General features: G+C 51.1%; 3 protein-coding genes across 7 annotated transcripts in view; 2 read left to right on the top strand and 1 right to left on the bottom strand.

The window, feature by feature from the left end:
• Window positions 1-8,031, top strand: part of HARS1 (histidyl-tRNA synthetase 1) — a 14,398-nt gene extending 6,367 nt beyond the window's left edge. The window contains exons 4-14 of one of the 5 annotated variants that reach the window (XM_081092142.1): window positions 2,125-2,220; window positions 2,883-3,008; window positions 3,645-3,752; window positions 3,890-3,988; window positions 4,230-4,323; window positions 4,567-4,694; window positions 4,787-5,029; window positions 6,845-6,961; window positions 7,148-7,294; window positions 7,626-7,720; window positions 7,889-8,031. In XM_081092142.1, the coding sequence (XP_080948268.1) occupies window positions 2,125-2,220; window positions 2,883-3,008; window positions 3,645-3,752; window positions 3,890-3,988; window positions 4,230-4,323; window positions 4,567-4,694; window positions 4,787-5,029; window positions 6,845-6,961; window positions 7,148-7,294; window positions 7,626-7,697 (1,230 nt within the window). In that variant the 3' untranslated portion in view covers window positions 7,698-7,720; window positions 7,889-8,031. Of the gene's footprint in view, window positions 1-2,124; window positions 2,221-2,882; window positions 3,009-3,644; window positions 3,753-3,889; window positions 3,989-4,229; window positions 4,324-4,566; window positions 4,695-4,786; window positions 5,030-6,844; window positions 6,962-7,147; window positions 7,299-7,625 lie in introns of all 5 variants that reach the window. The other 4 variants (XM_081092144.1, XM_081092141.1, XM_081092145.1 and 1 more) reach the window with 4 other exon arrangements.
• On the top strand, window positions 8,025-11,067 carry DND1 (DND microRNA-mediated repression inhibitor 1). The gene is made up of 3 exons (XM_081092147.1): window positions 8,025-8,686; window positions 9,040-9,501; window positions 10,114-11,067. The coding sequence occupies exons 1-3, from the start codon at window positions 8,407-8,409 to the stop codon at window positions 10,608-10,610; spliced, it is 1,239 nt and encodes a 412-aa protein (XP_080948273.1). The 5' UTR covers window positions 8,025-8,406; the 3' UTR covers window positions 10,611-11,067.
• WDR55 (WD repeat domain 55) lies at window positions 9,615-14,645 on the bottom strand. The gene is made up of 7 exons (XM_081092148.1): window positions 14,371-14,645; window positions 12,545-12,645; window positions 12,372-12,459; window positions 12,098-12,277; window positions 11,911-12,010; window positions 11,656-11,825; window positions 9,615-11,574 (listed from the first exon to the last, which is right to left on the bottom strand). The coding sequence occupies exons 1-7, from the start codon at window positions 14,559-14,561 to the stop codon at window positions 11,265-11,267; spliced, it is 1,140 nt and encodes a 379-aa protein (XP_080948274.1). The 5' UTR covers window positions 14,562-14,645; the 3' UTR covers window positions 9,615-11,264.

Genomic DNA, 14,645 nt, shown 5'->3' with positions numbered 1-14,645 from the left:
TAGCCCTAGCTGGTTTGGCTCAGTGGATAGAGTGTCGGCCTGTGGACTGAAGGGTCCCTGGTTTGATTCCAGTCAAGGGCACGTGCTGGGTTTGCGAGCTCTGTCCACAATAGGGGGCATGCAGGAGGCAGCCAATCAATGATTCTCTCTCATCATTGATGTTTCTATCTCTCTTTCCCTCTCCCTTCCTCTCTGAAATCAATAAAATATACATATATATATAAATATTTTTTTAAAAATTAGAGATGGCAAGCCCTGACCAGGTAGCTCAGTTGATTAGAGCATCATTCTGATACACCAAGGTTGCAGGCACATAAAAGAATCAGTCAATGAATGCATAAATAACTGGAAAAACAAATATATATATATATATTTATACATATATATATATCAAATCAATTTTAAAAAAATACTGAGATATTGATGTGTTAAAGAAATTAGAAATTGCAGATTTTCTTTTCAGATTGCAGCTTAAAATGCCATTCGTCCAGTAATTCTCTACAACTACCCTGCCTAAAGTAGCCCTTATCTATCACAGCAACCTGTTTGGTTTTCTTTAGAGCAGGTATCACTATCTGAAATTATCTGTTTTCTTGCAATAGTGTATTGCTGGTTTTTTCTCACTTAAATAGAAGACCCATGAGGACATGGACTGCCTTTGTCTTATTCAAGAACAGACATGTGTGGTGGGCATTTATCTGCAGGCTAAATTTATAGAAATGGAATGCTGAGCAGAACGATTGTACTCATTTATATTTTTACCAACTGTATTCATTTTCTAGGGTTGCCATAACAAAGTATCATACTCTCGGTAGCTTAAAAAACATAAATTTATTGTCTGGAGCTAAAAGTATGAGATGTTGTTTCCTTCTGAAGCCGTGAGAGGAGGATCTGTTCGCAGACTCTCCATGGCTTGTGGATGGTGTCTTTTCCCTGTATCTTCACAGCATCGTCCCTCTGTGTCCGCATTTCCTCTTTTTGTAAGGACACCGGTTATATTGAATTAGGGCCCACCCTAATGACTTCATTTTAGCGTAATTACCTCTTTAAAGATCCTGTCTCCAAATACAGTCACATTCTGAGGTTACTAGGGGATAGGACTTTAAAATATGAATGTTGTGGAGGACACAGTTCAGCCTATAAGACCAACCAATGTGCGAGTTTTTCTGCTTCTACAACACGGACTTTTCAAGCTTTTTAAACTTTGGCAACTAGAAGGTGAAATAAGTTATTGAACAGATTACAGGGCAAGGACTGCTTTTGACATTGTTGAAATCTCAGGTGTCATAAAAACATTAATGATTGTTGATCTAATAACCCACCCCTAGTTTACCCTCAGAAAAAAATATGTGTTCCCAAATATATTTATTTAAATGTTATAGAACTTATTAAAGAACTGGAATAACCTAAACACCTAACAGTGTAATCCTAGGAAGGAATACAGAGCTGCTTCTCACTGAAATATTATGCAGCTTTTAAAAATAAAATTTCAGTTGTCACAAAATGGAAATAGTGATAAGCAGAAGACAAAACGTTGTTTCCTTTTTTTCTTAATCCTCACCCAAGGATATTTTTCCATTGATTTTTAGAGAGAGAGGGAAAGACAGAGAGAAATATCGATGTGAGAGAAACACATCAATTGGTTGCCTCCTGCACGAGCCTGGACCAGGTACCCTGCAATCAAGGTGCGTGCCCTTGACCTGGAATCGAACCCGGGACCCTTCAGTCTGCAGGCTGACGCTCTATCCAGGGGTCCTCAGACTTTTTAAACAGGGGGCCAGTTCACTGTCCCTCAGACCGTTGGAGGGCCGGACTATAGTTTAAAAAAAAACTATGAACAAATTCCTATGCACACTGCACATATCTTATTTTGAAGTAAAAAAACAAAACAGAAACAAATACAGTATTTGTATTTGCATGTGGCCTGTGGGCCGTAGTTTGAGAACCCCTGGACTCTACCCACTGAACCAAACTGGCTAGGGCTCCTTTTGATTATAACTAAATTAAATACATAAGCCATTGGGATAGAGGGAAGAGGAAATATAGACAAGTGAATTTTCGTTTTCAAAGCTTCTTTTAAATTTTACTTATCATTGTGACCACATTTCTTTATGTTTTCTTCAGGAAACACTGACTGGAAAGTATGGGGAAGACTCGAAGCTTATCTATGACCTGAAAGACCAGGGTGGGGAGCTGCTGTCCCTTCGCTATGACCTCACTGTATCTTTCTACGTGTGAGCTCTTGACACTTTGGGTTGATTGGCCTTCACTGGGCTGGGGCTATTTCTAGCTCAGGTTTGGGGACAGCCAGACATGAGTGGGATCAAATATGACGCCTTTGGCAATCAGGGGAATCATTTCTCTAAACCAGGAGCAGGACTTTGGCTAAACAGAGCATAGCCTTAGAAGTTTTCTGAAATCTGAGTGAGGCCTCAGCTTTATGTCAGGGCCCAGTTTTAACTCTACTGGCAATGCCTTGGTTCCAGAATACCTCTCTCCTTCCCTGTCCAGTGGACAAAGTTCTTAACTGACCAGTAGCATTTCCTTTATCTCCAAGCTAGGCCAGAAAATCATCTGCCCAGAGATCCCACGTGGGGCCCTTTTTCTGCTCCCTGACCCACGTATCCAGCCCCTGCTGTGCTCAGCATAGCCCATGGTGGAAACACTACCAAAGTGAACGGAGCCTTAATCTTTTTTGAGACGTCAGCTGCCCCTATGTTCACAAAGTTGTTGTTTCTTTTTTAATGTTCAGAAATGCTATTAATCTTACGGGTGTTGGCTTTACCTGCGCAGGGAGGGGCTAGACCCTTGCTTCTGTTGGTGATGATAATCAACTTCCAGACTGTGCTAGGAGGGGCTTTCTCCTTAACCCTTATTATCAGGTTCCTTTTGCTCGATATTTGGCAATGAATAAACTGACCAACATTAAACGCTACCACATAGCAAAAGTGTATCGGCGGGATAACCCAGCCATGACCCGTGGCCGATATCGGGAATTCTACCAGTGTGTGAGTATGTGGCTAACTTGGCCCTCCCTCAAGCCAGTGGAATCTGCTGAGCACTCATGGTGTCCTGAGCAAACAGGGTGCCCCAGATAAGGCTAACCTTTAGGTTTCTTTGGTATTTTCCTATAGATTTCACAAAGGGGAGGGAGAACAGGGGTTATTCTCCCCATTTTATATATGGGTAAAGTTGATTCTCAGCAGAATGAAGAGATCATAGGGATAAGAAAGGCAAAGTCAGCACTAGAACTCTTGGTCCAGTGCTCTTCATATTAAACCACAGTGATAGGATCAGAGTAAAGGATGAGCAAATTGGATTTGAGGTGTGAAATAATCCAGACTGGTGGGCAGAGCTTCTGAATAAATAGAGAACGTAACTAGGACTAAGGCTGTATAGTTGCCCTCCAGTGGTAGGAGGAAATAGCAGAAGTAGATGAATGAGATGATGAATACTAGTCCAATAGATGGAAAGGAAACCAGTAGTAGTGAGAGGCCCAAGAATGCTGGGGTTTTCCTCTGGGCTAATGATAGAGAATGAAAAAAAGTGGTCTATGCAAACTGGCCTTTCAGAGAGAGCAAGAGCAGAGCTCCCAAGGATCCCCTCTGAAAAACCCCCGAGGACCTCTACCTCTCTCCCTGCAGGATTTCGACATTGCTGGGCAATTTGACCCCATGATCCCTGATGCAGAGTGCCTGAAGATCATGTGTGAGATCCTGAATTCACTTCAGATAGGTGACTTCCTGGTCAAGGTCAGAGCTGAACAAGGCTGGGAGGGCAAAGTTGGGCCTGGCCTCTCACAGGAGAAGGTCTTTGTGCAGAGGGACCAGTAGCCTAAGGGACCAAAGCTATGGAGGGTCATGTAAAGAGATGCTTTGGGTCCCTGCAGGTGAATGATCGGCGCATCCTAGATGGGATGTTTGCGATCTGTGGGGTTCCTGATAGCAAGTTCCGTACCATCTGCTCGTCAGTGGACAAGCTGGACAAGGTAATGACCCAAACATCTGACTCCTTTATTCCCAGATCCCACCCTGCCTTGACAAATGGAAAACAAGGGGGGGTGGGGGCGGGGGGTGGGAGGGGGCTGCCTCTGTGCCCACCAGGGAAAAATTAGCCTTAGGATGTAGGTTGAAGGGCAGCTTCTACTCCAAGACTGCCCCAGAGGAGGGCCCATACTTGTTCTGTGGGGAAGGTGCCCAAGGGTCCCTGACTGCTATCTGTCTGCCCAGGTGCCCTGGGAGGAAGTAAAGAACGAGATGGTGGGAGAGAAGGGCCTCGCACCCGAGGTGGCTGACCGCATTGGGGACTATGTCCAGCAGCATGGTGAGGAATGAACCCTGCCTCCCCATCAGCCATCCCACTGCCCTAAATCCTAAAGCTGAAACTCTTCTCTCCGTGTGTGTATATGTAGGGGAGAGAGACAGAGAGAATGGGAGAGAGAGAGAGAAGTGGGAAGTGGGTGGGGAGTGGGGGGAGCACACATACATGTACAACCCAGGCAAAAAGATACAGCCCCTACTTCTTTCTTCTGATGAGTCATTCTTGCTTGCAAATCTGTCTCCCCAGGTGGGGTATCCCTGGTGGAACAGCTGCTCCAGGATCCTAAACTGTCTCAAAACAAGCAGGCCTTGGAGGGCCTGGGAGACCTGAAGCTGCTGTTTGAGTACTTGACCCTGTTTGGCATTGCTGACAAGGTGAGTCAGGTTGGGGATGGGAGCCCTCGCTGTGCTCTGGGGCTTCAGGTCCTTGATCCTCATCTGGTACTGACATGCTCTTGTCCCCACAGATCTCCTTCGACCTGAGCCTTGCTCGTGGGCTGGACTACTATACTGGAGTGATCTACGAGGCGGTACTACTGCAGACCGCAGCCCAGGCAGGGGAAGAGCCCCTGGGCGTGGGCAGTGTGGCTGCTGGAGGCCGCTATGATGGGCTGGTGGGCATGTTTGACCCCAAAGGGCGCAAGGTGCCGTGTGTGGGGCTCAGCATTGGTGTGGAGCGGATCTTTTCCATCGTGGAGCAGAGGCTAGAGGTGAGTAGAAGACAATCTGGGCAGGCAGTGGCAACTGGGCTATCCCCGGGGGGTCACTTTGGGCAAGGAGCATCTTTGCAGAGAAATGGAGAAAAGATGGACACTACTACACAGACTCCCACCCCATTCTAGGACAGCTTTATGGATTTCTGATCATTCTTTTTTCACAAAATATCTTGTTCTGGGTCCCTTCTTTCCTCAGAGCTGTCAGGAATCTAGGCTGGTAAAATTTTTACAACAGCCTTCTGAAAGTAGCTACTTTTACTATCTTTAGAGAACTAAAGATTTTCGATGAAATACCCCAAAGTCATGAATCTTTTAAGTGACAGAGTCCATTTGAATCCAGGCAGTCTAACTGTAAAGTCTTGCTCCTAACCATGCTGTGATAGTCTCAGCGGGGAGCGTGTGTCTGAGGCCCTGAGATCCTAAGATGGCTGTCCTGACTCTAGCACCAGGAGTACCACCAGGGAAACCCCTCATGGCCTCAAGTGCACCTTTGTTGCTGCTGCTCTTAACTGGCTGGTTGCATTTCATCCCCTGGAGAAAGCTCTGGCAGTAACCTTCCCACTACTCCATCCTTTTCTCTAGGTGGAAACCACCCATGTTTCCCAATTAAGGTCACTGTTCCAACAGGCATCTTACGTTGTAGGAACTATGCAAATAGTTTTCCAGAAAAAGACAAGGGGCGGCAGCAGCATCCTCCCTTCCCCCATCCACACACACCTTGGGTTGTACCCGATGGGCTGTACCCTCTCAACTGGCAGATAGTAAGTGGGAACTAGAACTGCTAGGGCTGATTGGATTGCCTGATGGGCTCACAGTATCACTTCTGTGTTACTGTTCTTGTGGGCCCTTAAGGTAGATGGAAATAAGCTAGAAGTTTCTATAAATAAGCTACCTTTGCCCTCACCCTAGGTAATTTATTCTGGCACGTCAGATGTACAAGCTAGTCAGTTTATTTTTTTTCTTTAATATATATATATATTTTTTTTAATATATTTTATTGATTTTTTACAGAGAGGAAGGGAGAGAGAGAGAGAGTTAGAAACATCGATGAGAGAGAAACATCGATCAGCCGCCTCCTGCACATCTCCACTGGGGATGTGCCCCCAACCAAGGTACATGCCCTTGACCGGAATCGAACCCGGGACCTTTCAGTCCGCAGGCTGACGCTCTATCCACTGAGCCAAACCGGTTTTGGCTTCTTTAATATATTTTTATTTATGTCAGAGAGAAAGGGAGAGGGAGGGAGAGATAGAAATATCAGAGAGAAAATTATTGATTGGCTGTCTCCTGCTCGAAACCCAGGCATGTGCCCTGACTGGGAATTGAACTGTGATCCCCTGGTTCATAGGTCAGCACTCAACCACTGAGCCAGACTGGCTGGGCTCAGTCAATTTACTTCTTTTTTGTTTTTTTTAATATATTTTGATTTTTTACAGAGAGGAAGGAAGAGGGATAGAGAGTTAGAAACATTGATGAGAGAGAAACCAGCTGCCTCCTGCACACCCCCTACTGGGGATGTGCCTGCAACCAAGATACATGCCCTTGACCGGAATTGAACCTGGGACCCTTCAGTCCACAGGCCAACGCTCTATCCACTGAGCCAAACCGGTTAGGGCCAATTTACTTCTTATATCATCTAAGAGCTACCTTATGCCCAGTTGCTGGATGAGAAGACTGGGCCCCTGCCCTGTTGGAGCTGGCTGAGTTGGGCTTGGTCTCAGGATCCTGACAAGGGCCTGCTCTCTTCGCTCTTTGACGGTGTTACGAAGGGTAGCCCAGCTCTCTGACTTTTATCTGCACCTTCCCCAGGCATTGGAGGAGAAAGTACGGACTACAGAGACACAGGTGCTTGTGGCATCCGCACAGAAGAAGCTGCTGGAGGAGAGGCTGAAGCTCGTCTCAGAGCTGTGGGATGCTGGGATCAAGGTACAGGAGGCAAGCCCCCGGGTGGCAGCAAACGGGAATGCTGGGCTCAGACTAAACACAAGCTCACCCTGCTATCCTGCGATTTCTTGGGGCGGAACTCCGAGCTAGGTGACAGGTTGGGCCCCAGGAGGTTGATCCTGAGGAATGCAGTAGTCAGCCTTCATCTTCTGCCCGGGTCCCCTGCAGGCTGAGCTGCTTTACAAGAAAAACCCAAAGTTACTGAACCAGCTGCAGTACTGTGAGGAGGCAGGCATCCCACTGGTGGCCATCATCGGTGAGCAGGAGCTCAAGGATGGGGTCGTCAAGCTCCGTTCAGTGGCCAGCAGAGAAGAGGTAAGTAGGTAGGCAGGAAGGCTGAGGGACAGGGCCTGTCTGCCATTCAGCAGGCCAATGCCCATTCAAGACCCAAGCAAAAGCCTGGTGTTCTTACAAGTACACACCTGTAAAGGATGTAAGGGCCTGTTATTAGGATCCTGGTAGGGTAAGACTCCATGCCCACAAACACCCTGTGTCTCTGGCTCCCCTAAGAAGCACTGTCCACCCTGAATGTTCTGGGTTCCTGCTCTCAGCTGAGCCAAACCTGATGACCAGAGGGAGGAGTGGGCACTCAGGGAGCAGTGGAGTGGAAGCTGCTCATACCACTTTCTTCCCCCATCCTGGCCAGGTGGATGTCCGAAGAGAAGACCTTGTGAAGGAAATCAAAAGGAGAACAAGCCCGCCCCTTTGCATCTGCTGAATTGAGCAAACTATCAGAGGAAAGTGGACGGGCACTGTTTAAGGCTAAGACAAAACTCTGCATATATACTTCAGCCTCTTCGCACACTTCCAGTGGGAAACCGGAAGAGTAGTCAAAACAGAGACTTTTTATTTTTATTATTATTTTATTGATAATCACAGGTAATTTTATGTGCCATTTTCCATAGGAAGCCCTGGGGGCTCAATCCAGTCTGGCCCCTAGGCTACAAGGACCGCGCCTGAGATGGCCCCCTCTGCAGGGCCCTCCACCAGGAGGAGGCACTGCTCCCCACAACCCGTCACCAAAGGTGCAATAAAATATCTCAACCACTGCAGCCCGTCTGTGTCGCTATAGCCTAGCTAGCCCCTTCCTGCCCTGTCAGTCTGACCGCTTTAGCGGTGGGAAATGGGGAGCAAGACTGACAGCAGGCTCTTGCCCGGGGTGAAGGGTGCCCCCTGCGTCCTTCTTCCCTCCGTGGTGTGCCAGCCACTTCTCAGGAGCCCAGTCGGCCTACAAACTCAGCCGCTCGGGTTTCTAGCTTTCACCTGAGGGTCGCGGCGCACGTGCGGCGGATACTCCCACCCCCCGTGGGGGGCGGGGTCGTGCTCAGAGCCAATGCGAGCTTGGGAGGTGGAGGGGTAGGGAAGCTTCCAGAGGCCGATAGGGAGGAGGTTATAAAAGGGACCAACGCCAGACCCGCGCCAGAGCCATGCAGTCCAAGCGGGAGTACGAGGTAAGCGTTTGCCAACGAGGAGTGAACGAGCACCACCTGCGCAGGGAGTGGGGGCCCTGGGGCCCCAGCACAACAGGCGGGGCGGGGGCGGGCGCGGGCGCGGCCATCCGCCATTCCGACCTGCCCTTTCCCCAGCAGCTGTGGTGTGAGAGGGTGAATCCAGAGAACAAGGCGGCGCTGGAGGCGTGGGTCAGGGAGACGGGCATCCGCCTGGTGCAAGTGAACGGGCAGAGGAAGTATGGCGGGCCGCCCCCAGGTACACTAGTCCGGCCCGACGCCTGCCGGGGTGCTGCGCTGGCCTCGACGAGCCCCTTGGGGGAGGCGCCCACTCCGGGTCTCCACAGTCAGACACCCCGAACTCCCCGTTAACCCCTCCCCCAGCAACGTGCCCCACCCGCCCACCCCCTCGAAGGAGCCAGCTTTAAGGTGTACTTACTCTGTGCCAGCCCCATTTTAATTCAATTGCCCACTTATGCCAACGACTCGGGGTACGGGTGTTGTACCCATTTCACAGATGCGTGCTCACACGGTCCCACCCGCGCCGGATTCCTGGGCCCAAACCCGGAACCTCCCGATGGATGACGGTGCCTCCCCCACCCCTCCCCCCAGGCTGGGTGGGCAGCCCGCCGCCGCCCGGGTCCGAGGTGTTTATCGGTAGGCTGCCCCAGGACGTGTACGAGCACCAGCTGATCCCGCTGTTCCAGCGCGCGGGCCGCCTCTACGAGTTCCGCCTGATGATGACTTTCAGCGGCCTGAACCGGGGCTTTGCCTACGCCCGCTACAGCTCGCGGCGCGGGGCCCAGGCCGCCATCGCCACGCTGCACAACCACCCTCTGCGGCCCTCCTGCCCGCTGCTCGTGTGCCTCAGCACCGAGAAGTGCGAGCTGAGCGTGGACGGGCTGCCGCCGGCTCTGACCCGCCGCGCGCTGCTGCTCGCGCTGCAGCCGCTGGGGCCGGGCCTTCAGGAGGCGCTGCTGCTGCCCAGCCCCGGACTGGCGCTCACGCAGATGGCACTGCTCAAGTTCAGCTCGCACCGTGCAGCGGCCATGGCCAAAAAGGCCCTGATGGAAGGTAGGGGCGGAGGCTGCTGGGGGCCGCTAGTTGGAGCCACAGTATTCTGCCAGGAACTTTACCTCCACACGTCAGTAGGGCGGGTAAAGTAGAAAGATCTTAAGGTCAAGAATGCCCGAATTTGCAACTTTATTTGAACTCGGCTTTTCAAATTTCCAGTGCTACTACCACTTACCTAAACTTAATACTTCCCATGTTATCTCCTAACTTAACCCTCAACATTCCAATGAAAAATATACAAGGATCTCCCTCTTTAGAGATTGTTTTAAGAGAAAGGGACTTGCCCGAGGCAGTCCAACTGAGACTGTTGTCTGTTGTGAGAATTAAGCTGGATGCTTAGCACATTCCTTGATTCTTGGCAAGTATTCACAGTAAAGGTTGGTAGTTTTATGGTCTTGCAGTAGATTAAGCCAGCATCCAATCAGTACTCCTCCAAGAAAATTTAGAAGGTAGCTGTTACTGCACCCTTTTTACAAACACAATGAAGACTTGTTATTTTGCCAGAGGTCACATCACCTGGTAATTGTGTGACTTGACTCCTAAGGACTCGCAGGGACTGGGGGCTTGGGTGCAGGGCTAAGACCTGTCCTTGTCTCTGCCTTTTTCCTACAGGGCAGTCACGCCTCTGTGGAGAGCAGGTGGCTGTGGAGTGGCTCAAGCCAGATGTGAAGCACCGACTCCGCCAGCAGCTTGTGGGGCCCTCGCTGAGGTGCCTACAGCCAGAAGGCAGCGGCTTGGCCCTCACTAGGGACAAGCTAGCGTCCCAAGGGGCTCGAACTGCCTTGCAGCTGCTGTGCCAACGGATGAAGCTGGGTAGCCCAGTGTTCCTCACCAAGTGCTTGGGCACAGGCCCTGCTGGCTGGCACCACTTCTGGTACCAGGTGGTGATCCCTGGGCATCCAGTGCCCTTCAGTGGCCTCATCTGGGTTGTGCTAACCGTGGAAGGGCAGGATGGGCATGAGGTGGCCAAGGATGCTGTGTCGGCACGGCTGCTGGAGGCACTGAGTGTGTCTGGGGCCAGCCTCCTTTCATGCGCTGGGGCAGTGAGCGAGTCTGGGGCCAGCGTCCTGTCTGCTGGAGCTGAGGCAGGTGCCATGGTTAAGCAGTAACCCCATCCTCTACAGGCAGCCTGAACAAGTCGGCAGAGCCTGTGTCAGTCCCCAACCCAGCAGGTCTGGGCAGCCATCATCTGATCCCCAAAAAGGGAGGAGCATGGGCCCTGCCCTAGGCCTGACACAGCCTCCCCGCTGGGGCACAGCCCCAGTGCACTTGGAGACAGCTCAGATTTGGCTAAGTTGTGGTGAGGGACCTTGCCCTCTCTCCCAGCCCAGAGTATCCCTTGGCCTTTCTCTGTGTGACATACACACTCTGTCTCCTCCCATAGCTTAGCATGAATCTTCACTTATTTTCTTGATTTGTCTTTGTTTTTATTTGGGGGATGGCTGAGCCAGAGCCAAAGGGTCAGAAACCTGCCTTTTGTCCCCACCACTTGGTATTGTGGTGTATGTGTACTGTTGGTTTGTTTATCTATGCTGGTTGTATTTATATTAAACCCCTGGTTGGTGTACACCTGTGTCCGTGCTATCTTGTCCCAGCTGTGGAGTAGAGTGAGCAGCTCTACTTCCCCACAGTCCTGAGCCTCTATTTGCCCATCTCCTTATGCTGTACAAGAGGGTATGATAAATTCATAGCCTCTGGGGATCCAGCCCAGGAAGCAAGACTCTTGCCCAGTGAGAACCTGCCTTGAGATTCAACTCATCCCCTCAGTCACTGTCATCCTCCCTCTCCTCTTCCTCCTTCTCCTCTTCCTCTTCCCTCAGTCCTGCAAAGAAGTCATCAGTGCTCCAAGCCTTGCTACTCAGCGCCCGAAGTGGCCCTCCCTTTTTTTTGCGCCGACGGTAATCATCCACCACCACAGCCCGCAATTGGGCCATGTCCCAGAATTTGAGGCACTGGTCATGGCCACTGCTGGCCAGGAAGCGGCCGCAGTGGGAGAGGGCCAGCTCCTCCACAGGCTCCCCGGCATGCTGGCCCACACTGCCCACCACTCGGTTCGGCAGGATGTTCACAGCCCTGGACAGAGAGAAAAGAGTGTTGGGTACTGGCTGGTTGGGCGCCTACCCTTCCTGTGCCCCTAAGCGCCCAGCTTCTCACCTGATGACTCCATCGGTCGACCCAGTGCACAGCAGACTGTCAGTGACTGGAACCATGCAGTCAATGGACTCGGCTCTCAGGGCAAAGCGGTCACTTGTGGCCCCAAAGCCGTCCCAATTGAAGAGGTAGATGGTACCTTCACTGGAGCCACAGGCCACCTTCCTCCCACACTGCAGGGAAATAGGATAAAACGTTTGTAGAGCTCTGTCAGACCAAGTCCCTAGCACACCCCCATCCCACCGTACCCAGCCGTACTTTCATGATTGTGACAGAGGTCAGGTCTCCAGACTGAGGTTCTGAAAGCAGCTCAAACCGGCGTCGCTTAATATTGAAGACACCAAGGCAGCCGTCTCCACTACAGAGAAAGCAGAGCAGCAGGCTTGGCCAGAGGCTCCCACTGAGGGAGACATTTAGCACAGGGAAGGCAGCTTTGAGGATGTACCTGGCTGTCAGCAGCAGCTTCTTGGCTGGGTCCAGAGCCATGTCAGCAATGTACTCCTCATGTTGCCGCATATCCATCAAGGGGCCTTCCTTCCGCTGGTCCCAGAGCCGGATGCCACCTGTGTCATCCCCCGTGGCCAGAACATTCATATCCACTAGCAGCAGACTGTTGATAGGGGCCCTAGAGACGTGGATGCAGTTGTTCTTAGAGCATCTCTGTCCCCAGAGGGAGCTGCAAGTCCTTGCCCTCGCCCAACACATTCGGCTTCTCTTACCCGTGAGCCTTGGAAATGCGTCTTTCCAGTCGGCCCTGCTCCACATCTAGAACGTGGATGGCTTTGTCCTTGGAGACAGTAACAAGTTCTGGGGGGAAAGGTGCGCAGGTCATGGTGCTGCTCACTGCTCCCCTCCCACCATCACACTGCTGGCTGCCTTCCCCAATACTCACTCTGCCCATCTTCAGAGAAGGCCACGGCACGGCAGGACTTGAGATGATGACCTGAGGACCAGAGCTCTTTGGTTTCTCCCTCTTGACAGGAGTAAGAAAAGCTGGAGAGAGATGGAGAGTGAATGACCCCAGACCCGGCCTGGGGTGTACCAACTAGTCAACCTTCCACCTACCTAGGAGTTCCTGCTAGTACACCCCTAAGCCCAAGGAGCTTACTGTGGGGCGCAGCTACTGTGTTTTGGCCAGGTTCAAGCCTCGGACTAATGAAAGGACAGGGTCCTCTCATTGCCACGTGCAAGTCCCAGCTGGCGGGCAGGGCCCTCCCAGCACAATCATAGCCAACGGCTGTGGTTGGGAGCTTGAACCTATGGTCCAAACACGTAGCCCCACGTGCCTTGTGATAAGAGTTCAGGTGCATGTAGTTGAGTAAGGTTAAAACACGAGAATGCTGTAGACAACTTGATCACGCCCCTACTTTGCCTCGTGGCATCGGCTATAAAATAAAGACACGGATTGTGGGCGCTGGCGCTGTCTCCTCATCAGGGAGGCAGCGTCCCACCGATACCCAGCTTTCATTCTCTTGTCTTCTCAATCCTTCCACCCCCACCCCCCACTCAGGATCACCTTTGGCCGTAACAGCTTACCATCCCATTTTTTCCATTTTCAGTGAGCTTCAAATATTTGGAAATCTTTTTCTCATTTGATAGATATTTGCTTGCAACTTTGTGATGTCACCCCACCCTTCTTAAATCATCCTTGCAAGCCCCAGCCTGGGGAAAGATTAGGTACGGACCACTGTGAAGGCCCAGAAATATTCGTTAAATTAATAACTGAAGGGCAGCCCCAGAAGTTGGAAATGTAAAAATCAGTAAAACAGGGATCTTGCCCTCCAGTTCTGTAGGAGCTAGAGATCCAAAATTAATTCTGGCACATTGTGACTGCATACTGAAAAAGAGCCAGGATCAAAATGCAGGTGGAACAGAGAAGCACCAGCCTGTAAACGCAGCAAGGCAAGCACCCGTGCAGAGAGCAGCCCCAGTGCAGATCCCCAGCAGATCCTCAGCAGCCGAGTGAATTAAGTGCTTCATTGCCAGTGAGTTCCAGGTGGGCAGAACTGGGTCTGCTAAGTCTGCTCTATCCCAGTGCCTAGCATGAAAAAGCTGCTTAACAGACACATTTTTAAGTAAATGAGACAAGCATTCAAATAAGTATACAAACTTATGTTTGACTACAAACCATTATGAAATTTATGAGGAAAAGACATCTGGTGCCAAGGTAGCACCTAACAAGTAATCTGATTTAGTCAGGGGCATGGGGAAAGAGTGAAGACATGCTGAGAACTAAGAGGTTAGGAGGTACAAGTGAGGGGAAAGGAGCTGAGGCTTCAAGATACATTATAAAGGTAAGCATGAATGAGCATGGAAAGCAAGGGCCAGAGGGTCAATCAGTTTAGACTTAATCCTAAAAGCAAAGGTAAACTATTTAAAGATTTGTGTTTTCAAAAGAGCAATTAAAGCAAGAAGCACAAGAAGGGGACCCTGTTGAGCTTCTTTCAGGCTCAGTATAATAATCTGTCCTGAAAGCCTTCTTATCCTGCTACTTACTGTCTCTGGGCTCCGTCACGACATTACAGCCATTTCACCTTCCTTTCAGTTCTTTTCAGAGATTTGTGTGCTAACTTGTTTAAACCGAATGTTAATGAACGAATCAGACCAGGTGAGTCCTGCAAACTTTCTCTCCCTGCACTCTCTTCTCTCCGCCAGCTCCATTCCAGGGGAGCTGCCAGCCCCCGAGCCCACCACGCCCCGGCCCGGGCGCGCACTTACACAAACACGTCCCCGTCCACGTCCCCCGCTGCCAGGAGGTCGCGGGACGGGTGGAACGCCAGCCCACTGGCCGGCGCTTCCAAAACGATGTCTTCAGGGGTGTCCCGGGTCCGGGCCGGGGCTTCCGTGGAGTCGGAGTCCTCCTCGTCGCTCCTAGCCTCCGTGGCCCTCTCCTCGCACGTGTGATCCATGCACCGGGGGTTCCGAGCCGCCTCGCAGTTGCCCAGCGTGCCCAAGCCCGTCAACCGGCAGGAGTAACAGCCGGCGCACCGCTT

This window comes from Myotis nattereri, assembly GCF_964212035.1.
Source record: "Myotis nattereri genome assembly, chromosome: 5".
In the NCBI taxonomy this organism is placed as follows: domain Eukaryota; kingdom Metazoa; phylum Chordata; class Mammalia; order Chiroptera; family Vespertilionidae; genus Myotis; species Myotis nattereri.
This window is presented reverse-complemented; position numbering and strand designations above follow the sequence as displayed.